The 25185-nt window shown below is 44.3% G+C and overlaps 1 protein-coding gene and 1 long non-coding RNA gene across 2 annotated transcripts in view; both read right to left on the reverse strand.

Moving 5' to 3' along the window:
• The window catches only part of LOC149443011 (uncharacterized), a 473108-nt gene that overhangs the window by 302754 nt on the left and 145169 nt on the right, over positions 1-25185 (reverse strand). The gene's annotated exons all lie outside the window — the stretch shown is intronic.
• On the reverse strand, positions 6617-7730 carry LOC149443014 (uncharacterized). Its single transcript, XM_089655956.1, has one exon. The coding sequence runs from the start codon at positions 7728-7730 to the stop codon at positions 6918-6920; it is 813 nt and encodes a 270-aa protein (XP_089512082.1). The 3' UTR covers positions 6617-6917.

Raw genomic sequence — 25185 nt, forward strand, 5'->3', positions numbered from 1 at the left:
TGGGCTGGGTACATTCCCCTTGCCATACCGTCTGGTGGCCTGGTGTACTGGTTCTCCATTTTGCTTGGCCATCCTACATGGACTATCTATGTGGTATTACATTGCTACCTGGTGGACTATTTTGTTGTGCTGTGTCTTGTTATCCATACTGTGCCCTCACATTCCCCAATATACCCCCATATGTTGGGTTTTGTGTGATCTGCTCTGTGTGCTCTCTCTGCACTTCTAGTTTATCACTAGTGATGGGCTGAACACCCTCCGGTTCAGTTCATGGTAGAACATTCGAACAGACCAAACGTTTGCCGCCAACATCGAACCTATGGGACTCAAACTTGAAAATTCAAAAGTGCCCATTTAGAAGGATTATATGCTAGGTGTCAGCAATAAAAGTGGTATGGGGACTCGGGTACTGCCCTGATGGACATGAATCAGTGGAAAATAAATTCTAATAGTACAGTTTTTAAAGGGGCAGTTATTTTTCATTGCTTAAAGCAGTGCTTCTCAATTATTTTCTGTCATGCCCCCCCTAGGAAGAAGAAAACATTTTGCGCCCCCCCGCGCGACTGTAAATAGTATCATTTGTCTATAAAATTGTTATAAGTAGGAATAGTGCCCCATCATTGGTGTCAGTGGGAGGAATAGTGCCCCATCATTAGTGTCAGTGGGAGGAATAGTGCCCCATCATTGGTGTCAGTGGGAGGAATAGTGCCCCATCATTAGTATCAGTGGGAGGAATAGTGCCCCATCATTGGTGTCAGTGGGAGGAATAATGCCCCATCATTGGTGTCAGTGGGAGGAATAGTGTCCCATCATTGGTGTCAGTGGGAGGAATAGTGCCCCATCATTGGTGTCAGTGGGAGGAATAGTGCCCCATCATTGGTGTCAGTGGGAGGAATAGTGCCCCATCATTAGTATCAGTGGGAGGAATAGTGCCCCATCATTGGTGTCAGTGGGAGGAATAATGCCCCATCATTGGTGTCAGTGGGAGGAATAGTGCCCCATCATTGGTGTCAGTGGGAGGAATAGTGCCCCATCATTGGTATCAGTGGGAGGAATAGTGCCCCATCATTGGTGTCAGTGGGAGGAATAGTGCCCCATCATTGGTGTCAGTGGAATAGTGCCCCATCATTGGTGTCAGTGGGAGGAATAGTGCCCCATCATTGGTGTCAGTGGGAGGAATAATGCCCCATCATTAGTATCAGTGGGAGGAATAGTGCCCCATCATTGGTGTCAGTGGGAGGAATAGTGCCCCATCGTTGGTGTCAGTGGGAGGAATAGTGCCCCATCATTGGTGTCAGTGGGAGGAATAGTGCCCCATCGTTGGTGTCAGTGGGAGGAATAGTGCCCCATCGTTGGTGTCAGTGGGAGGAATAATGCCCCATCATTAGTATCAGTGACACCAATGATGCGGCACTATTCCTCCCACTGACACCAATGACACTTGCTGACCCCTGTTGCAGTATGGTGCTGCTGCAGCCAGCATATGTGGTTGCAGCAGCACCTCTGCACTGCACACTTACCGGCTTTTCCCTCACTCGATTTTCGCGGGTCCGCTCAGCTCCGCCTCCTCGCCCGTGATTGGCCGCCTGTGTACCTTTCCTGAGCTACAGTTCTGGCGGCCAATCACCGGTGAGGAGGCAGAGCCGAGCGGCAGGAGTGAGGGAGTGGCCAGAGTGACGGAAGGAGCAGCGCTTCCTGGATGGATCATCGTGGGAGCCAGGTAAGAGACAGCAGCCCTCTGCCCACCCCTGTACGCACCCCCCTTGATGGAGCCTCGCGCCCCCCCTGGGAGGCGCGCCCCACTATTTGAGAAGCACTGGCTTAAAGTAAAAAAAAAAAAATATTCATTTAAATATCATGCCTGGGGGTCCCTTAAACTACCTGCAAAGTTGCACATCTGTACAATGTATAGAACCTGCTGCAGCAGGACTCACACTGTAACCCTTCAGAGTTATTCTTGACAAGTGCAGGATTGGACCCGGCTCTAAAAATTCAAATTATATGTAATGCACCTCTCATACAGGTGTAGAACAATGTGGCCTTCAGTGTTGATGGTGCCTGAACACTGTGTCCCCTCAGTTACTATTGCTGGGTGCAGTCATGGGCCCTGCAGTTGAGAACTGTTAAAAATTATAGAAAAATTATCCAGGATTGATTCATGTTGATAAATGTCAGTTGGTCAGCGGAGTCTGTGGACAGACGCACTCTTTTATCCATCACAAAACCTCCAGCAGCACTGAATGTCCGTTCAGAAAGCACGCTGGGTGCAGGACAGGCCAGTAGCTTGATGGCATATTGAGCAAGTTCTGGCCAGTGATCCATCCTCAAGACCCAGTAACCCAGTGGATGCTCAGTTGGAAAGGTCTCCAAGTCTGTTCTTGCCCCTAGATAATCCTGCACCATATGATGCAGACCCTGCCGATGGGTGCTTAAACCTAACAGCCCTGGGTGCTGAGGACTAAAGAACTGTTTAATCGGTCAGCTGGCCGCCTTCTCCACCGCTCTTCCTTTGACAGAATGAAGCCTCAGAAACACGTTGTCCAGGAAATGGTGACCTCCCAGTATCTGGAAAGGTGTTGCACAATTTCAAGGTGTCCTCAGGATGTTTCATCCTCTGCTCCCTCTGGGAAGACTGGATGAGCTCTGCACCTTGACCCTTGTAACGTGGATCAAGAAGGGTTGCCAACCAGTAAAGATCTCGCAGACACTTTGAGGAAATCTTGAAAATGAAAGATGTACACACAGTGCGCTGGTTATGCAGCAAAGTCGAGGCCTTGTGTGCTTTTCTGCAACACTGGAAGACAGTAGGGAGCCATTCTGAGCAGATATCATCTGAGGGATCATGTGAATCTGCTAAAGTTAAAGGCATCCTGAAAGACCTGAAACAGATGACGTTTGTGAAACTTTTACATTTCCTATTCTATTTTCTAGCAAGCTGAACCCTTTGTCAGAGGGTCTTCAGAACAAGGAACTTATGATCTGTCAGGTAAAAAACAAACTAGAACAAGCAGCTAAAACTCTTCAGAATCTTTCTGATGGGAAAGAAAAAAACAAACTTGAATTTCTTAGTAAGTTTACAGAAGATGGAAAACGACACGGGCTGCAGCTGACCAACCTTCAAGCTGGTGACAGAATTTCAGTCTATAGGCCAATCTGTATTGGCCAAAGCAGAAAGAGATTTCATTTTGAGGCTTTCCTTGTTCTCCTCAGATATTGTACAATCTGTCCATATATTGAACAGCGTGTCTTGGCCAGACAAAGCTCACATCCCCAACTTTGGATGGACTGAGTTGCACAGAATTGCAAAACATGTTTTTGATAATCAGTTTGAAGACAAAATTGAGCTGTTAGAAGCAGAGAGGGCTGACCTCAAACTCTCCATTCCAAATGGACTCTTTTAATGAGACTCTGAAAAGATTGAATCAGCAGAAAGATTCAGCAACATACTCCCTCTGGTCAATTTCTGTGCCGAACTTCCCCCAACAACCGTCTCATGTGAACGTGGCTATAGCTACCAAATCAGAATAAAGACGGTCTATCGTTCATCACTGACACGGGAGACTTTGGATGATCTTCTGATGATTGCTGTTAATGGACCACCACTAAAAGATTACAATCCACACACAGCCATTGAAGTGGTATTTTGTATCAGAAAGGGGATGTTACACAAGTCTTGGTCCTGCTGTACAATGAAAACCATAGCAAATCTTGATGTGAAACTGGCTTCCTACTGCTTTTTGGCATCCAAATAATTATTTTTTGGTGTTTTATTTTCTTAATTGAATAGAATTCAATCCACACACAGCCATTGAAGTGGTATTTTGCATCAGAAAAAGAGTATTACACAAGTCTTGGTCCTGCTGTACAACACAAACCATGGCTGCTCTATGTTACAATGGTTACTATTGTTATGCCATGTTTTTTGGCATCTAAATAAGCACTTCTTTGTTTATTCTTAATGCACTACTTCTCTAAGATCTCTTTTAATAAGATGCTGGAGATAAAAAATGCAAAATGTTTACTATTGTTATGCCATGTTTTTTGGCCATCAAAAGAGGCACTTTTTTCTTTTTTCTTAATGCCGCACTTCTCTAAGGTCTCTGCTGGAGATGAAAAATACAACATGTTTACAGTAATTATTATTCCATGTTTTTGGCATCAAAATAAGCACTTTTTCTTATGCTATACTTAAACTAAACTTACATCCTTTAAAAGAGACTTTACTGTAGTTACTAAAGATGCAGGAGATAAACAAAACAAATACAAAATGTTCACTGCAGGTTTAAAGCTGTAAAACTTGATGTTTTGATTGCACCCGATGGCTATTCAGCTATTGCTGTGATGTTTAAATTGACATAATAAAGTTATAATTGCAGTTTTTTATATTTTGGACTCTTTATTCTAAAGAAAAATGTAATTTCAGAAGCTTTAAAGGGGTGTGGTTGGGGGCAGGGCTAGGGACAGCATTGGGGGATGGGCTGGGGGTGGAGGTGGACCTGGGCAAGGTTGGGTGGGGCAACTGGTGGAGAGTAAGGTTTGTGCCTGGCTAGTAGGTCTAGACTCAAAATGGTTTATCGGGATGTATACAGTATATATATGACAAGGTAGACTACTTCATGTAACATTACATCTTCATCTCAGATTGTAAGCGGATTGGATTGGCCTGTGTATGGGATTCCAGATCAAGTCATGGCAAGGTACACGTTGAGCGTTGAATATCTGGTTGTAGAGAGATCACGGGGGGGATTTGTATATCTGTTGTCACATGTTGCTGAGTTACTGATTTCTTACACGACATTTCCAGACAGTTGGATGTAATTCATTAATATTTGGCAGTAATTGCTGGCTTGTATTTCTCCCCATTATTGTGGATTAGATCATTGTACTGTTATCTTGTATTGTTTATTATTTATCATCACCTATTAGATTTCATCCCCATTTTGTACTGATTTATATTATTAATAAATATATATTTTTGCACATTATTGTGTTTTATTTCGTCTTCCAATTATCACAAATACAGAACTGGGATGTCGGTTACTTTGTGAGAATTAGTAGGGAATCTCCTTCATTCCAGATCCCGCCTGTTTCCATGAATTGTATACGGATTATTTCCTCACAGATAAAGTTCTGACAATTTGTACCGTTCTGGTGTTTTTGATCCTCAGAAATGAGATCTGCCGTCATCAGACATGATGGATTTTCAGACATCTATCCCATAGTTTGTAGACTCTATAACTCTCCTACACACTGAATCATAGACACTGATTGGGGTTATTGTACCCAAGAAATGGCGCAGAATACACCTTTGTCTACATTTATAAGGAAAGACCATTTATTTGTAAAAACAAGAAAAAATGGTAAAAAGTGGTGTTTAACCCCTTCACGCCTAAGGGTAAAACAAATCTAAAGGCCTAAGCACAATTCTGCACCGTTGACATGTGATAGCAAAACCGTACATATCATCACAACTACTTTGCACATCCAGGTGGATTATACCTTGATTTTTTCAGGACAAATTGGGCTTTCATTTGGTGGTAAATGGTAATGGATATCTCCTGATTTTTTTTTTATTATCAAAGGAAAACTGGCCAAAAATAGTAAAAAAAAATCCTTTTTTTTTTATTTAGCTATGTGTTTCTTGTTATGACCATAACCTACCACCAAAGAGCAACCCAAAATAAATTCTCCAGCTCTTGACGATCGCAGCGATACCATATATGTGTATGTTATTTGTTGTTTGTACCCGTAGTACAGCCCAGAAACCATAGTGCGCATTTTGTTTTTGTCTTTTTTTTACCTAAAACACACTAACATTAACTGACACTGACATTAACACTAACTGACACTAATACCAAATTTTTTTTAAACCCTGACCTTGACCTTTGACCCTGACCTTTGACCTTGACCCTGACCTAAACACTAACCCTGGCACTGAACTAGATCAAACCTTGATCTAGGTATTTTTTTTAATTTTTTCTTTTATTTTTTTAATATTTATTTATTTATCTTTTTTTTTTTTTTTTACAAACTTTTTTTTTCTTCTCTCTGACAGGAGTTCGAGAGATACAATGTATCTCTCTTCTCCATTCATAGAGAGAGAGAAAAAAAAAAACAAGGGGGCCGGGCTGCACAGTGACTGATCACTGTGATAGCCAATCAGAGGCTATCACAGCGATCATGTGACCCGGGACCGGGAATCCCGGGTCCCGATCGTTAGAACGGGACCCGGTGCTCTAAGTGACACCGCGGTCTCGGTGCTGGGAGCGCGCTGAGGGGCGCGCTCCCAACACAAAGACAGGTACGCAAATATGCGGCCCCACGGAAAAAAGCCCAGGTCCGTGAGGCCGCATATTTGTGTTACGTCGGCGTCAAGGGGTTAAATACCACCAAAATAAATATCTATTTGTGTGAAAAAAATGATAAAAATATAATTTGGGTACAATGTTGCATGACTGTGTAATTGTCATTCAAAGTGTGAGAGTGCTGATAGTTACCAGTCAGCCTGGGCAGGAAGGGGGTGGAAGTGTCCGGTATACAGGAGGTAGAAATATTTATTTTTAAACAGACCTCCAAGTGTTTGTGAAATCTCCCACCACAAAATGTACTCAGCCAATCACAGGGCAGGACTCCATTTTTATTCCTCTCCTGCTATCAATGACCAACCCGGTCCCACACTTCATCCATGTCTTTGGGGGCCTCTGATCTCCTTATGAACTGTTCCATCCATGATGAAGATCAGCCATGGAGTATATCTGAGGTGTACATCAGGGTGTGCTTCTTCCCCACGAGAGCTGGGATGTCCAGCAACATTCATCTAGAAGACATTTCCTGCACTCAAGGTACTAATACACCTCCAGGGTTGTGTGGGATCCCTGATGTACAGGAAGACAGGACTTCAGTGAGGAACAATTCTCTCACTCAGGACAGGAAAGTGGCTTTTCCCAATTGTGAGATCTCTGATGTGTGTAAAGATTGGATCTATGTGAAAAACTTTTCCCACACTCAGAACAGGAATAAGGCTTTTCCCCCGTGTGTGATCTCTGATGTATGTGAAGATTGGATATCTGTGAAAAACATTTTCCACACTCAGAACAGGAATATGGCATCACCCCCGTGTGAGATCTCTGATGTATGGAGAGATGGGACTTCCGTGAAAAACATTTCCCGCACTCAAGACAGGAATACGGCTTCTCCCCCGTGTGTGATCTCTGATGTCTGGAAAGACTGGACTTCACTGAAAAACATTTCCCGCACTCAGGGCAGAAATATGGCTTCTCCCCCAAATGAGACCTCTGATGTTTATAAAGATTGGATATGTGTGAAAAACATTTTCCACACTCAGAACAGGAATATGGCATCACCCCCGTGTGAGATCTCTGATGTGTGGAAAGATGGGACTTCAATGAAAAACATTTCCTGCAATCAGGACAGGAATACGGCTTCTCCCCCGTGTGTGATCTCTGATGTCTGGAAAGACTGAACTTCACTGAAAAACATTTCCCACACTCAGTACAGAAGAACCTCTTCCCTGTTGGAAGGCCGGCCCGGTCCCGCACAGTCTGAGGTTCCTCAGGATACGAGGAATCTGATGGTCCATCTACACTGGGTGGTGCCGGATGGACATTGGAGGGAGCCGGGTTTTCTCCTGGACTATACTGTGTGATGTCCTCATCTTCTACTTTCCAGTCTGGAGACAAAGTGAGACAATCCTCGGAGGTTTTCCTCATCTCCCGGCCATGGACTAAAATACAAAGACAAAGAGGATTACTAGACAGGAGCTGATTGGTTCCCCCAAACCAGGACTACGCCCACATCAGGCAGCTTGGTCTCTGAGGAGCTTACAATTCCACCCTCAAGGGAACTAGGAAATGGCTCCTCTGATCTCCTACCAGGTCATTTCTTTATTCATGGACCTTAGTCAGAGAGTGAGGAAACAACCAGAACTGTCTTTTATAGGAGGGACAGTGATGAGGGGATTATAGGACGAGGGTCCCCACCCCCTCTATCACTCATCGCCATCTTCCCAACACAAGAAGTACTGCACTTCCTTATTTAGTCCATGATTTAGTCATGAAGAACAGCGGGGCTGAGCCCCACCAGAGGTCAAGAGTGAGGATGGGGGGAGAACAACCAAGATGAAGACTAGACTGATCCTGAAGACCACCATCATTGGGGTATTGACTCCTCCCTCATTATCACTTTCAGTCTAAGGGTCCAAAGTTGGAGGATGTTATCACATTATTATCACCATGTAAAAGTCTGTGCTCCAATCACATCATCCGATATAAAATGTCCAGCTGGGAGAAAATGAGTGCAAAAGAAGTAAGGCCGATGTAATGGACAACTTATATAAGATACAAAAGTTAGGACTCAGTACAGTACGGTATTAGAATGATGTAATCCACAACATAGAGTATATAGTGCAGGGGTCAGGAGTATGTAATGTACAACATAGAGTATATAGTGCAGGGGTCAGGAGTATGTAATGTACAACATAGAGTATATAGTGCAGGGGTCAGGAGTATGTAATGTACAACATAGAGTATATAGTGCAGGGGTCAGGAGTATGTAATGTACAACATAGAGTATATAGTGCAGGGGTCAGGAGTATGTAATGTACAACATAGAGTATATAGTGCAGGGGCAGGAGTATGTAATGTACAACATAGAGTATATAGTGCAATGGTCAGGAGTATGGAATATACAACATAGAGTATATAGTGCAGGGGTCAGGAGTATGTAATGTACAACATGGAGTATATAGTGCAGGGGTCAGGAGTATGTAATGTACAACATAGAGTATATAGTGCAGGGGTCAGGAGTATGTAATGTACAACATAGAGTATATAGTGCAGGGGTCAGGAGTATGTAATGTACAACATGGAGTATATAGTGCAGGGGTCAGGAGTATGTAATGTACAACATAGCGTATATAGTGCAGGGGTCAGGAGTATGTAATGTACAATATAGAGTATAGAGCGCAGGGGTCAGGAGTATGTAATGTACAATATAACTTATACAGTGTACGGTTCAGGTCTCATAATATTGGTATTCAGTTATCAGTGGAACATTAAATGTTTACTTGAGACAAGTTGCAGAGATCCCACACCGCTGCCTCCCATCTCCTGAGACTGCACTCAGAGTAAGTATCTCTGGGAGAATTGTTCTGTCAGAGATCTTGCTAGACCCGGTCATGGGACAGAAGACCCAAATCACATGCCCCCGGTGCTTAGGTCTAATAATGTCTATGGTGAAAATCAACATATTGCTGCCAGCTGAACCCCAGAACCTCCATAAATCCAGTCTAGATACATAAATTGTGTCTGCAGCACAGAGAAGGAAGATTATCCGAGAGAAATCCAGGAATACAGGACGGGGAACACAGCTCAGGAAAGTGACCAGGGGATTACAGGCTGATATCACCCAGTCCCCGCCCTACTCTGGACCAATCAGTGAGCAGTATGGGTGGAGGAATGGATTTAGTGTTCATGACCCACCTGTGCTGATCTCTGTAGGAGTGTCCTCCTCTATAAATGTCCCCGTTATTCCATCCTCCTCCATAGACTGCTGATCATCCCTCACATACGCCTCTTCTTCTTCTTCTGATTTCACCTCAACTTTTATATCTATCAGATCTTCAACCTAAAACAAAATAATAATAGAAGAGTTCATCTGTAAAACATAAACTTTGTGACATCACATAAAAAACAATCACTTCTGTGAGACCATATTCTAGATTCTCCATCCCACCAACCTTGTAATAGTGAGGGATGGTGTGATCTTCCTGTGTGGAATCCCGGGAATACAGAGGACGGGGACATTTCTCTGGTGGGTTCCTGGTATTAGGTGGCTCCATCATATCCTTGTGTCCTTCTGAAAACTTCTCCATCACTCCATACTCCTCATCCTCCTCTTTATACTCTTCTTTAACATCAATATTATCATCCCCGAGGATTCCACTCTGAAAGATATAATAAAACATTCATTGTAACAAACATGCTGTGTATAAATCACAACTACCAATAATTGTCATCATCTACCTGATGATGGTGAGGGATGGTGTGACCTTCCTGTGTGGAATCCCGGGAATACAGAGGACGGGGACATCTCTCTGGTGGGTTCCCATGACTGGATCCATCTGTAGGAAACACACACACTGACTGAATCCATTGTTTCTATGTGTTTATCAGATGATGGGGGATCTAGGTGGATCCTCCGTACTGCTCTCTCCTTTACAATAAAGTCTCCTCTTACCCGGTGATGTGAGGGGCGGCTGATTGTCCATCATGACGTCCTTGTAGAGATCCTTGTGTCCTTCTAAATACTCCCACTCCTCCATGGAGAAATAGACAGTGACACCCTGACACCTTATAGGAACCTGACACACACAATGATACAGTCACCATCCAGACACATCCCTTGTCTGTTACTGGAGAATGTCCCAGAATTCCCGGCACCGCTCACCTCTCCTGTCAGCAGCTCAGTGATCTCTCTGGTGACTTCTAGAATCTTCTTCTTCTTTCTCTCTTCTATCAGGGAGGGAGGTGGAGGCAATGTGATGTCATATGATCTCCAGACTTCACAGGAGGAAAACTCTACATCTGAACACAAATAGTCACATCAAATGATATTCCCAGAATCCTCCTCACCTCTCCATTCAGGTCTCCATTTTATTAAAGCCCCACTTCAGGCTGAGGTATAATTCCCCCCACAGGACCCCCACACTATGCAGGGTATAAGGAATTCTGACATCATAACACAACGCAGGATCTACAGTTCTGATTTGCTTATGAGGATGCCAAGGGCCCCACATCCTAAGACCATAGAATAAGAAGAAAGGAGATAAATTATTATTATTATTATACAGGATTTATATGGCACCAACAGTGTGCTCAGCGCTGTACAAAATGAAGGCAGACATTACAGTTACAATACAATTTGGTAGAAGAGGAAGCAGAGGGCCGGCTTGTTAGAGCTGACAATCTAGGAGATCATTCCTTTATGTCTAATACATTTTTAATTCCATCTGTTCCATGTTACATGTCAGTGATGGTGATGTCACAGTGTCCATGGTAACCCCACGGGGCCATCCAGTCTTGTTGTTTCTGCTATGTTAGCCTTCAGTTCCATCCTTTCCCATAGATCTTCATTTATGTCCTTTTCTAGCTCTCCTGTCCCTGATGCCAGTTACCTACAAACCAGTTTTGATGCCAAACTTCGATTTAGGATTTGTCAGTCTTTTGTCTACAATACATTTTAGTTTAATTGCATTTTAGTTTTAATTGCATTTTAGTCATCTGAATTATTGTTTTAGTCGTATTTTAGTCGACTCAAATAGTTTAGTCAACAAAATGTACACGGCTTGAAACTGCAGCCGAGGGCCGGAAACAGCCCTTTGCTTGCCTTTATCTAGCCCCTGGGGCACTATTCCCCCCATTGACACCAATGATGGGGCATCATTTCTGACTCTTACACCAACAATAGATCACTATCCCCCACCACCAATACCACCGATGGGGCACTATTCCTTCCACTGACATCAACCACAGGTCACTAGTCCCCCAATGACACCAATGATGGGACACGGTTTACTCCCACTGATGCCAGGATGTTTTCTACTATCACTGTCCACAGTCAGACCCCCTGAAGTCTGAAGACAGTAAACTGGCCCTTTGTTTAGAAAGTTTGGAGACCCCGCTATATGATATTTTATCGGTCATTCCTAGAAGGACATTAGGAGGAGGAGCTGTGAGGTCAGTGTGATGTCATAGGATTCTCTGACTCTGGATGGAGGGACATTGGCAGGAGGAGCTGTGAGGTCAGTGTGATGTCATAGGATTCTCTGACTCTGGATGGAGGGACATTGGGAGGAGGAGCTGTGAGGTCAGTGTGATGTCATAGGACATATAGACTCTGGATAGGGACATTGGGAGGAGGAGCTGTGAGGTCAGTGTGATGTCATAGGATTCTCTGACTCTGGATGGAGGGACATTGGGAGGAGGAGCTGTGAGGTCAGTGTGATGTCATAGGATTCTCCATTCCCCGCCACTTATAAAAGTGGTATAATTCATTAGTATAGACTGAAGAGGTGAGAAGGTGACACCTCTCCACAATGAGGAGAATGTTCCGGCCCCGGAAGTGGGGAATGTTCTGCCCCTGAAGGGGTTAATCTGGGTTCCCACACTATATATTTGTGTATCATCATCTGCTGGAGATAAAAGACGTCACAGTGACTATGGAGGGAGGGGACGGACATGACTATGGAGGAAGAGGACGGACATGACTATGGAGGAAGAGGATGGACATGACTATGGAGGAAGAGGACGGACATGACTATGGAGGAAGAGGACGGACGTGACTATGGAGGAAGAGGACAGACGTGATTGTGGAGGAAGAGGACAGACGTGACTGTGGAGGAAGAGGACAGACGTGACTGTGGAGGAAGAGGACAGACGTGACTGTGGAGGAAGAGGACGGACATGACTATGGGGGAAGAGGACGGACATGACTATGGGGGAAGAGGACAGACGTGACTATAGAGGAAGAGGATGGACATGATGGGGGGGTTACTGGGTGCAAATAGGAAATCTCCTAAATTGTAAGCTCCCAGGATCAGGCCCTCCTATCCCTCTTCTATTGAACTGTATTGTTGCTGTATTGTCTCCCATTATATTGTAAAGTGCTGACCAAACTGTTGGCGCCATAAATCCTGTATAATAACAACATCTTATTACCTCCTCTGCTGCCACTTCCACCAATGTCTCCTCTCTGCTTCCTCCTGCCTCACTTCTCACCCGGAACTTCCTGTCTGTACCTGACATCACTTCCTGTCTGTACCTGACATCACTTCCTGTCTGTCCCTGACATCACTTCCTGTCTGTCTTCCATAGAGAATTCCTGTCTGGGTAGAGGTGAGATCCCCACCTTGTGGAGCTCAGAGGAACTGCAGCCCCGAGAAGCGTCTGGTAGTGTGACCCCGGCCTTGTGCTGGGTGTGTATGGACTGTAGATCCTTATAGAGGGGTCACCTCCACTCCCACCAAGGGGGACAGAAATATATGACTGCCTAGTCCAGCCTTCCTCAGCCAGGGCTCCTCCAAAGGTTTCTCGGGGCTCCTTCAGCAATGAACAACTCCTGTGTGAATCTGTCAGATTACAAGTCCCCATTATCTGGGTAAGGGGGTGTCAATCATCGCACGTCCCTGACATTTATAAATCTAGAGCAGAGTATGAAATGTTCTGCAGATGACATTTCCCTCCCGGATTCCTTCCCCCAGACCCCACAGTACATAGCGCCCCCTCCTGTATTGTGGGGGGACTCTGGAAATGAAGTTTTATCGGCAGCTCAATGTGTGTCATTATCGGTCACTCTGCTGTCACCCCATCCGGTGTTCTCCCAGGTTTGTGTTAGTAGAAGAACATCATGTGACCGTGTATTCCTGGAACTCTTCACACTCAGCCGATGCGGGGCCGCTGCGTTTTTCAAAGTCCTGCTTGTTGCATCTTTAGTGCAGGTTTGGGGTGATAAAAAAACGCTCCAAGAACGCCCCTCCCCATTGAAATCAATGGAAACCGCCGCAGAACAAACCAACAATGCCCCCACGGTGAGGGTTTGGTGCGGATTTTGAGTCACATGATCTTTAAGAAGTGCAATGCAAACACGGTAAAAACATGGCAGAAATGCAGCAAAAAGTCATACGTGTCCCGCGGATCAGTGTGGGAGGAGCCTTCATGTCACTTTTGTTGCAGCACATTCTACAGTGAGAATGGAAACAATTCATAACCCCTCCCCCACCTCAACAAAACGCATCCCAGACTCCTACACACTGCAAAACCAGCTCTGGCAGTGAGAGGGTTAATGTGGGCTAGATGGGATCACTCTGCTGGGGTGACATTAGAGCTCCCCCTAGCTGCAGCCTGGTAATAACATTGCTGGGAGGTCTATTCATTTCTCTGCTCCATACTTCCCGTCTTTATATCTGAATTCCATCTTTATATGAGCAGAAAATGAATGGAATAGTAAATCTAATCATAATCCCGCCCCCACAGAGTACTGCTCACCAAGTCCCGCCCCCACAGAGTACTGCTCACCAAGTCCCGCCCCCACAGAGTACTGCTCACCAAGTCCCACCCCCACAGAGTACTGCTCACCAAGTCCCGCCCCCACAGAGTACTGCTCACCAAGTCCCGCCCTCACAGAGTACTGCTCACCAAGTCCCGCCCCCACAGAGTACTGCTCACCAAGTCCTGCCCCCACAGAGTACTGCTCACCAAGTCCTTCCCCCACAGAGCACTGCTCACCAAGTCCCGCCCCCACAGAGTACTGTTCACCAAGTCCCGCCCCCATAGAGTACTGCTCACCAAGTCCCGCCCCCACAGAGTCTTATTCTCCCAAGTCCCACCCCCACAGAGTACAGAGACATAGAAAGGGAAATGGGTGCTAATAGGCTGCAGGAGATCTGCTGAGACGTAGAAAGGGAAATGGGTGCTAATAGGCTGCAGGAGATCTGCTGAGACGTAGAGAGGGAAATGGGAGCTAATAGGCTGCAGGAGATCTGCTGAGACGTAGAAAGGGAAATGGGAGCTAATAGGCTGCAGGAGATCTGCTGAGACGTAGAAAGGGAAATGGGAGCTAATAGGCTGCAGAAGATCTGCTGAGACATAGAAAGGGAAATGGGAGCTAATAGGCTGCAGGAGATCCGCTGAGACGTAGAAAGAAAAATGGGGGCTAATAGGCTGCAGGAGATCCGCTGAGACGTAGAAAGGGAAATGGGGGCTAATAGGCTGCAGGAGATCAGCTGAGACGTAGAAAGGGAAATGGGAGCTAATAGGCTGCAGGAGATCCGCTGAGACATAGAAAGGGAAATGGGGGCTAATAGGCTGCAGGAGATCAGCTGAGATGTAGAAAGGGAAATGGGAGCTAATAGGCTGCAGGAGATCTGCTGAGACATAGAAAGGGAAATGGGGGCTAATAGGCTGCAGGAGATCAGCTGAGATGTAGAAAGGGAAATGGGAGCTAATAGGCTGCAGGAGTGTGCAAAGGGTGTTATGAATGGGTCTGAGCACTCCCTAATCACCCCGTTCACATTGGCATTTTGGTCCTGCCCCCACAGAGTCTTATTTTGGCTGTGTGTGGCAGTGGGGGGATGGGAAAGATACCCCAATGAGCAGCTGATAAGTGTGGAAGATTTCTCCTTCACTCTGAATCTGCAGGCAGGGAGTTCATGTGTCGGGGGAGGGGATCAGAAACATCTCCTCTCTGAATGGCAGAGGGCCTCCATGTATGTATGAAGATTGGATTGTCTGTGTCCCACCAATCATTAACAGAGGAAACATCTCTGGAAATGGAAACCTCCGGAAAGAGGGAATGTCAACAGAAATGTTGGCCAATCAGATGCAGGTAAATACTCTAAGCCACGCCTCTTTTCCTTAGATAAGGGGATTTTGGATATAAAAGGGGGAGGGGCTCTCAGAGAGGGACTGACACTGGATGGTGCACACGGATCTTCACAGACACTCATTTGATCCTCATCTCCGCTCTCCACCAATCCAGACTCTCCATACCAGAACAGATTCTATGGGGAGCAGCCATTGGGAATCCTCGGGGGCGGTCCTATCATCCACCACAGCTCTCCTCACCTGGTAAAGTATAAATGAATCTCTCCTCTGTGAAATGTCATCTCATTTCTGAATCTGAGGGAGTTTGGATCTTCATAGTTTGTCTGATAGACATTTGGGGTTCAATCCTCTTCCAAGGTGTCATCTCCACTAAGGAATCCAAGTCATGGAGAGGGGCGGAGTCAGTGGGAGGCGTCATCTAGACTCCATCCTGGTATTCTGCTGCAGAGACTGGAAGGTGGCGGACTGATTGGGGGACCTTGTTGTCTACCAGTAGAGTGTGAATGACTTGTATTCCCAGATAATAATATATAATATAATCCCACGTTTACACACTATATATATATATATTTATATCTGGTGGTATATCATTGTTGATGACTATATAGTATATTGTTGGGAATTATAATGATTTATATGGTATGTTTCCCTGACATATATGACACCTCAGCTTCCATTCTTCCCTTGGTATATATATATATTTATATCTGGTGGTATATCATTGTTAATGACTATATAGTATATTGTTGGGAATTATAATGATTTATATGGTATGTTTCCCTTACATATATGACACCTCAGCTTCCATTCTTCCCTTGGTATATATATATATATTTATATCTGGTGGTATATCATTGTTAGTGACTATATAGTATATTGTTGGGAATTATAATGATTTCTATGGTATGTTTCCCCTGACATATATGACACCTCAGCTTCCATTCCTCCCTTGGTATATATATATATATTTATATCTGGTGGTATATCATTGTTAGTGACTATATAGTATATTGTTGGGAATTATAATGATTTATATGGTATGTTTCCCCTGACATATATGACACCTCAGCTTCCATTCTTCCCTTGGTATATGCCTGGATTTAGGACACTCAATTGTTGTCCCTTTTCTTATATCGCCTTGTTTTGATCCAACAACTGATCACTACTTACTGACCTATCCGGACCCCACTACTATCTAATATTTACTGTGTATAAATATATACTCCTGCGCCACAGAACAAACCCCTCCTACTAAAAAATATATAATATATATAGGATGCTGCTGTGTACTAGTGTAAACACTAAATCATCAAATTAATCAAATAAACAGCACAATACCCAACAAATGATACATAAAATGAAAAATACTAGTATAAAATTTTTTTTTAAAAATTTAGAAGTGTCCAAAATAAATGTGTCCAACAAACAAAAAATATATAATAAATTTCACATAATATCCAAATAAAATGAAAAACTCATAATGTGATTTAAAGTGTCCAAAATTAATGTGTCCATCAAAATATCAAAAATCATCAAAATATATATATAACATTATGAAACTTGAGCCTTTTTCTTCAACTTCAAAGGGCTTCACCAAAAACGAATACATTTATAATGTGATTATCCTTTTGTCATAAGTGCTTCCACCATCCACCAGTGAGAAACCAATATTAATCGCACCCACCAGATAATGGCGAATAGTAAGCCTTTTAGGGATCCTACACCCCCTCTTAACGCCTCCAGACCTCCATTCCACCACACCAGACTAAGAAGATTCTTCAACTTCCTTTCTCCAAACAAAACGCTCCACCGTTGTGCCAAAGAAGAAAGTATAGCATATAGTGTAATATTGCTACTAACTTCTTCTTAAATATATAATAATGATGCCAAGTCATTCATGGTATGCAGCAATATAAAAGGCTCTTTATTATGTAGCCTACAACGGCCAAACATCATCAGAACACCATCCACGATATACTGCAAAAATCCCACAGCTATCTGTGCAAAGGATGACAATGAATTGACAGACACACAGTTCCCAAAATGGCCGCTGGAACGCACCTCTCGGCGTGAGTTCCACTCACCGGAAGTGACATATGACGTTAGTAAAGCAGACCGGAAGAGCGTCGACGCGTTTCGCCTCTCCCAGGTCTTGAGAACGAAGTTGAAGAATCTTCTTAGTCTGGTGTGGTGGAAAGGAGGTCTGGAGGCGTTAAGAGGGGGTGTAGGATCCCTAAAAGTCCTAAAAGGCTTACTATTCGCCAATATCTGGTGAGTGCGATTAATGTTGGTTTCTCACTGGTGGATGGTGGAAGCACTTATGACAGAAGGATAATCACTTTATAAATTTATAAATACATTAATTTTCGACACTTTAAATCACATGAGTTTTTCATTTTATTTGGATATTATGTGAAATTTATTATATTTTTTTTTGTTTGTTGGACACATTTATTTTGGACACTTCTAAATTTTTTTAAAAAATGTTATACTAGTATTTTTCTTTTTATGTATCATTTGTTGGGTATTGCGCTGTTTATTTGATTAATTTGAATATTTAGTGTTTATTTGCTGACACTTGTATATGTCACTCCAGCTTGTATCGTTCAAAATACCTAAGGAAAAATGGTGCCCGCTTAGCCGTACGTGCGCACTAAGTTACGTCTTCTCAAAGATGGCGCATGTATAATGCGCAGTCGTCTATATAAACTGTTGGTGTTATTGGTGTTCCCCTCAGATGACCTGTGGGTGCACGAAACACGTAAGGAGGAGCCAATAACACCATGATGTCATGCTGCCGGAGTAATGTGGAGCTCCGGCGGCCATCTTTAACTCTGGCCAGTTAGTCCATGAGATTTTGCTTACTCACCCTATGAGTTTTTATCTGGATACCGATTATTATCTCAATAAATATTCAAACTACTACACTATGGGATGTGTTTGCCTTGACTCCCCCGGGGAGTATTGATTTACAGACATTCACTGCCCAGTTCCCAGGGAGGGAGCCTCTATTACACCCAGTGAGCTGCACCCATCCATCCCTTAAGAGGAACTCTGGAAATCCCGGATTCATCATCTTAAAGTCCCAGGACCCATCCCCCATAAGAGGGAGTTTACTCTATTCCTGCCCTGAGATGACCATTAGATGACAGCAGGATTTATTACAAAACGCACTTTATTTTGTGCGTTCCGGTGAGTGCGCATTTCTTCCATACTGATTGCACAGCACCGTTTCCAGGACTGTACAGGATATATGAGCACTTAGTCACTTTATGAACTTTTATATGTCTGGTGTTATTTATATCACATGACTTTATTTTTCAGAATCAATTTGTGAATATTTATGTCACTTTTATATACCTTTTTGACCTTTTACAATAATTTTAGTGCTGCACACTATTATTTACATTGCTTATTGTAAGGTGTTACTTGGTTACCTTGGCTGATATCCATTTTTGTGCGCTCACATATACCTACCATACATACTGTATCCCCAGATGGTGGGGACTGGACCTCCTGAATGAAGGATAGGGAAACCTGAAGATTGTCCTGGGCAGGAAGGGGGGAAAAGTACCCGGTATTGAAGGGGTTAAAGGGCAAATATGACAAGAAAACATTCAAAATGCTGAACACAGCGCAAGGCCGGGATCACACCGTGAGACATTTCTCGGGGCTGCAGTTCCTCTGAGCTCCACAAGGTGGTGATCTCACTTATACCTAGACAGGAAGTCTCTATGGAAGACAGGAAGTGATGTCAGATACAGACAGGAAGTGATGTCAGGTACAGACAGGAAGTGTTGTCAGGTACAGATAGGAAATTATGTCACTTACAGATAGAAAGTTCCATGTGGCACAAAGAAAAGGAGATATTGGTGGAAGTGGCAGCAGAGGCGGTAATAAGGTGTTATTCCTATTTACACCCAGTAACTCCCCCATCATGTCCGTCCTCTTCCTCCATAGTCACGTCCGTCCTGTTGATCCATCGTCACGTCCATTCTCTTCCTCCATAGTCATGTCTGTCCTCTTCCTCCATAGTCACGTCTGTCCTCTTCCTCCATAGTCACGTCCGTCCTCTTCCTCCATAGTCACGTCCGTCCTCTTCCTCCATAGTCACGTCCGTCCTCTTCCTCCATAGTCACGTCCGTCCTCTTCCTCCATAGTCACTGTGACGTCTTTTATCTCCAGCAGATGATGATACACACATATATAGTGTGGGAACCCAGATGAACCCCTTCAGGGGCAGAACATTCCCCCACTTCCGGGGCCGGAACATTCTCCTCATTGTGGAGATAAATTCTAGTAATATGGTCCTCTAAACAAACAGCACTGACAATAAATAGACAAGACAAGGACCATCCTGACCATACATGGCCTACAAAGGGCAATGATGACACTACACAGGCAGCCAATGGGCAATCATTACACTATGCAGCCAACACAATGATGGAGTGCCGGGGTCAGGAGTATGGAGCATAGAGCCCCTTACATTGCTGCTCAGGAGGAAGGAAACATTCCCCAGCCGGCCATGAAGAATATGTTCCATCATTGGTGTCAGAGGGAGGGAAATACTGAGGAGTCTGAGGGAAGTAGAGGAGCTGAGAAGCTGTGAGGGTTTAGTAAAGCTGAAAGACTTTAGGGCCTCCAAAGGGGGAATCTGGGACCTTTTAGGGGGTAGTCAGGCTGCAGGGCTTTGGGGGAATAGTGGGCTGGAGGGCTCAGGGGACTCAGAGGGAGGGGAGGTCTCTGTGTCTTTGGTGCCCCCCCCCACCTGTACTTTTTTTCCGACCTTACAGAAGTGGCAATCTTAACCATCTTATTGTCTCACTGGTCATGTGATATGTTCTGGAATATCAAGTAACATAGAGAAGGACATTCCTTCACTCAGTGAGCACTTGTTCTTAGAGGAGTCCTGATTCAGCTGCAAACCAGAAACAAAACAAACCCAACAGAGAAAAAGGAATTTCTGATCCGACGGGCCAAGAGGATTCCAGGTCCTTCAAGATGTAACAAACACTAAACAGTCCAAACTAAATGTCTTCCCATGGGGGGAGTAGTCCTTACATGTCCAGCAACCCTCCTATTCCCCCCTCACATCCACATCCTATTATTGTGTGACCAATACCATCCAAATCATTCTTACTTTCATTTCCCAAAGTTATCCGTCTACAAGGAGACCTGTATAGATCACATTATGGCACCAATGAGGATGGAGGAGGAAACTAAAGTACCCGGAGGAAACCCACGCAGGCACAGGGAGAACATGCAAACTCCAGGCAGGTGGTGCCGTGGCTGGGATTCGAACCAACGACCCTAGTACTGCCAGGCGGAAGTGCTAACCATTTAGTCACTGTGCTGCCCTTATCTCTATTAATAAAACAGACCTGACTGGAGAGGTGAGGAGGATTCTGAGAGTCTAACATGATATTCCTATTGGTTCCTCAATACAGAGATTTCCTCTTCTGAAGTCAGGTGATCATATGACCATCACAGTGCCTCCATGTGACTCCCTAAACCCTGAGAGACACAACATGCAGAAGATTCTAGAAGTCACCAAGAAGATGATGGAGCTGCTGACAGGAGAGGTGAGCGGTGCCGGGAATTCTGGGACATTCTCCAGTAACAGACAAGGGATGTGTCTGGATGGTGACTGTATCATTGTGTGTGTCAGGTTCCTATAAGGTGTCAGGGTGTCACTGTCTATTTCTCCATGGAGGAGTGGGAGTATTTAGAAGGACACAAGGATCTCTACAAGGACGTCATGATGGACAATCAGCCGCCCCTCACATCACCGGGTAAGAGGAGACTTTATTGTAAAGGAGAGAGCAGTACGGAGGATCCACCTAGATCCCCCATCATCTGATAAACACATAGAAACAATGGATTCAGTCAGTGTGTGTGTTTCCTACAGATGGATCCAGTCATGGGAACCCACCAGAGAGATGTCCCCGTCCTCTGTATTCCCGGGATTCCACACAGGAAGGTCACACCATTCATCACCATCGTCAGGTAGATGAGGAACAATCACTGATAGTATCATTAGGATCTGTACATTATCTGCATTGTTACCATTGATGTCATTTTTATTATATATTCAGAGTGGAAACCTGAGAGATCCTCAAGTTGAGTTTAAAGAAGAGATAAAAGAGGAGGAGGATGAGGATGGGGGGATGGAGGAGTCAGAGCTTCTAAAAGTACACAAAGATCTGTACCAGGACACCATGGTGGAGTCATCCAGCTACAGGAACCCCCCAGAGAGATGTCCCCGTCCTCTGTATTCCCAGGATTCCACACAGGAAGGTCACACCATCCCTCATCATTACAAGGTTGGTGGGATGGAGCATCTAGAACATGAACTTGTAAAGATGATGTGTGGATTTTTTATGTGAGCTTTTTTTTACAGATAATATATTTTCTTGATTTAGAGTGGAGATCCAATCGATATAGAATTTGAGGTGAAAGCAGAAGAAGAAGAGGCGTATGTGAGGGATGATCAGCAGTCTATGGAGGAGGATGGAATAACGGGGACATTTATAGAGGAGGACACTCCTACAGAGATCAGCACAGGTGGGTCATGAACACTAAATCCATTCCTCCACCCATACTGCTCACTGATTGGTCCAGAGTAGGGCGGGGACTGGGTGATATCAGCCTGTAATCCCCTGGTCACTTTCCTGAGCTGTGTTCCCCGTCCTGTATTCCTGGATTTCTCTCGGATAATCTTCCTTCTCTGTGCTGCAGACACAATTTATGTATCTAGACTGGATTTATGGAGGTTCTGGGGTCCAGCTGGCAGCAAAATGTTTATTTTCACCATTTTTCCTCATGCACAGGTAAAATCTCTGACCGATCATTTCTCCCAGGTTTCCTTGCTCTGTTATCTGCTGGCTGTGCCGGGTGGAGGGATATGTCTGTAGTGTCTCAGCCCCAAGTCACTGAGTGCAGTCTCAGGAGATGGGAGGCAGCGGTGTGGGATCTCTGCAACTTGTCTACAGTAAACATTTAATCTTTCACTGATTCCTGAATACCAATATTATGAGTACTGACCCTTACACTGTATACTCTATTTTGTATATTACATTCTCCAAACTCTTCACTATATACTCTATGTTGTACATTACATACTCCTGACCCCTGCACTATATACTCTGTGTTGTACATTACATACTCCTGACCCCTGCACTATATACTCTATGTTGTACATTACATACTCCTGACCCCTGCACTATATACTCTATGTTGTACATTACATACTCCTGACCCCTGCACTATATACTCTATGTTGTACATTACATCCTCCTGACCCCTGCACTATATACTCTATGTTGTATATTCCATACTCCTGACCATTGCACTATATACTCTATGTTGTACATTACATAGTCCTGATTCCTCACTGAAGTCCTGTCTTCCTGTACATCAGGGGCCCCACACAACCCTGGAGGTGTATTAGTGCCTTGAGTGCGGGAAATGTCTTCTAGATGAATGTTGCTGGACATCCCAGCTCTCATGTGGGGAAGAAGCACACCCTAATATACACCTCAGATATACTCCATGGCTGATCTTCATCACGGAAGAAACAGTTGATAAGGAGATCAGAGGTCCCCAAAGACATGGATGAAGTGTGGGACCGAGTTGGCTATTGATGGCAGGAGAAGAATAAAAATGGAGTCCTGACCTAGAGCACTGGGCTGACTTTTCATTGGGGTGCAGCCTATATGCTTGAGATGGTCTGCACCTAAATGGAAGGGGGTCTGCTGTGCTGGGGGAGGGGTTTATGGGAAGGCTGGAGGAGTATATAAACTAGGATGGAGGGGGAGGGAGAATTCAATTATAACAGGGTAGACAGATCAGACGGGTCAGTACTTATTCGGGGGGTGGAATGGGGAAAGATGGGGGGAGGGCTATGGCAGATGGTAAGAAGGTTCCCATGTTACAAACAATCAGTGGAATTAGTACTATTTGTATGAAAATAAAAAATACACAAAATCCCTGTGAACAAGGTGTCAGTGAATGAACAAGGTGTCAGTGAATGAACAAGGTGTCAGTGAATGAAAGTGTTTGTTCCCCAATGCCAGAAGTGTGCCCAGCACAATAGGTGAGTTGGACGGTTTGGTGCATGAAGAGAACTAGGATTGAATTGGTATTGCTGAATCTTGGCTTCATTCCTCACATGACTGGGCCATTCATATTCCTGGCTAGGTTCTCTTTCAGAGAGACGAGGGAAATAGGAAAGGTGGTGGCGTCTGTCTCTATGTGAGAAGTGATCTCAGTGCGAGTGTGAAAGAGGACCTAGTAGATGGAGAGTGTGATGAGGCTGAAGTATGGGTGGAACTGCACATGGGGGATGGTACTACAAAGGTCATCATTGGAGTTTGTTATAGGCCTCCCAGTGTTAATGAGGTCGAGACTCAGCTCCTTGCACAGATGGAAAGGGCTGCAAGGGCTGGGACAGTGATAATAATGGGGGATGGTAACTACCCGGAAAGTGACTGGAGTAATGGTACTGTAGGAACAGTTAAAGGGCAAAAATGTATAAACCTACTATAGGATAATTTTATGGTCCAGTTCATAGAGGCCCCAACTAGGAATGATGCTCTGCTGGACCTGGTCATCTCCAACCATGCAGAGCTTATTACGAATGTTCATATAAAAGAACATCTGGGTAGCCGTGACCATAACATGATTTCATTTATTGTTACCTGTAAACAGTGAGCACATACGGGAAAAATAAAAACGCTCAATTTAAGAGAGCTAATTTTCCAAGGCTGAGAGCTGCTCTCCAAGACTTAGACTGGGAGGGAATATTGGCATCGATGAACACAACACAGAAATGGGAGTTCTTCAAAAAGACTGTATATGACCACACTGCAAAATATATTCCCATGAGCAACAAGTATAAAAGACTAAAAATCAAACCTATGTGGCTTACGGCCAAAGTTACAAAAGCGATAGATAATAAGAAAAGAGCTTTTATTAAATATAACAATGAAGGAACGCGATCATCGTTTACACATTACAATGAATATAACAGAATATGCAAAAAGAAAATAAAGGCGCAAAAACTGAAAACAAAGGACAGAAAGATATCAGGACGACCCCAAAACATTCCTCCAATATATGAATAGTAGAAAGGTCCGGTCCCAGCATGTAGGCCCTTTACAGAACCATCTAGAGGGGGTGACTGGGGACAAAGAGAAGGGCAATGTACACTGTGTTCCAAATTATTCTGCAAATTCTATTTAAGTGTCACAAAGATGAAATATTTTGTTTTTCAGTGTAACTCATGGATGGCATTGTGTGTCGGGGCTCTTTTGATCACTGAAAACAATCTGGGACACCTGTGATGATTAGATTGGCCGGTGAGCCCAATTTAAGGAAAAACTACTAAAGGACGGTGTTCCACATTATTAAGCAGAGCACCATTTTCAAGCAATATGGGGAAGAAAAAGGAACTCTCTGCTGCCGAAAAGAGTGAAATAGTTCAATGCCTTGGACGAGGGATGAAAACATTCGATATTTCACGAACATTTAAGCGTGATCATTGCACTATGAAGAGATTTGTGGCTGATTCAGAGCACAGACGGGTTGGTGCAGATAAAGGCACATTGAGGAGATTTCTGCCAGATCCATGCATCGGATCAAGAGAGCAGCTGCTAAAATCCCATTACATAGCAGCAAACAGATATTTGAAGCTGCTGGTGCCTCTGGAGTCCCACGGACATCAAGGTGCAGAGTCCTCCAGAGTCTTGTAACTGTGCATAAACCTTCTATTTGGCCACCAGCA

The sequence above is a fragment of the Staurois parvus genome, unplaced genomic scaffold (genome assembly GCF_062004578.1).
Source record: "Staurois parvus isolate SC_StPar_1 unplaced genomic scaffold, SC_StPar_1.0 ptg000879l, whole genome shotgun sequence".
Taxonomy (NCBI): Eukaryota; Metazoa; Chordata; class Amphibia; order Anura; family Ranidae; genus Staurois; species Staurois parvus.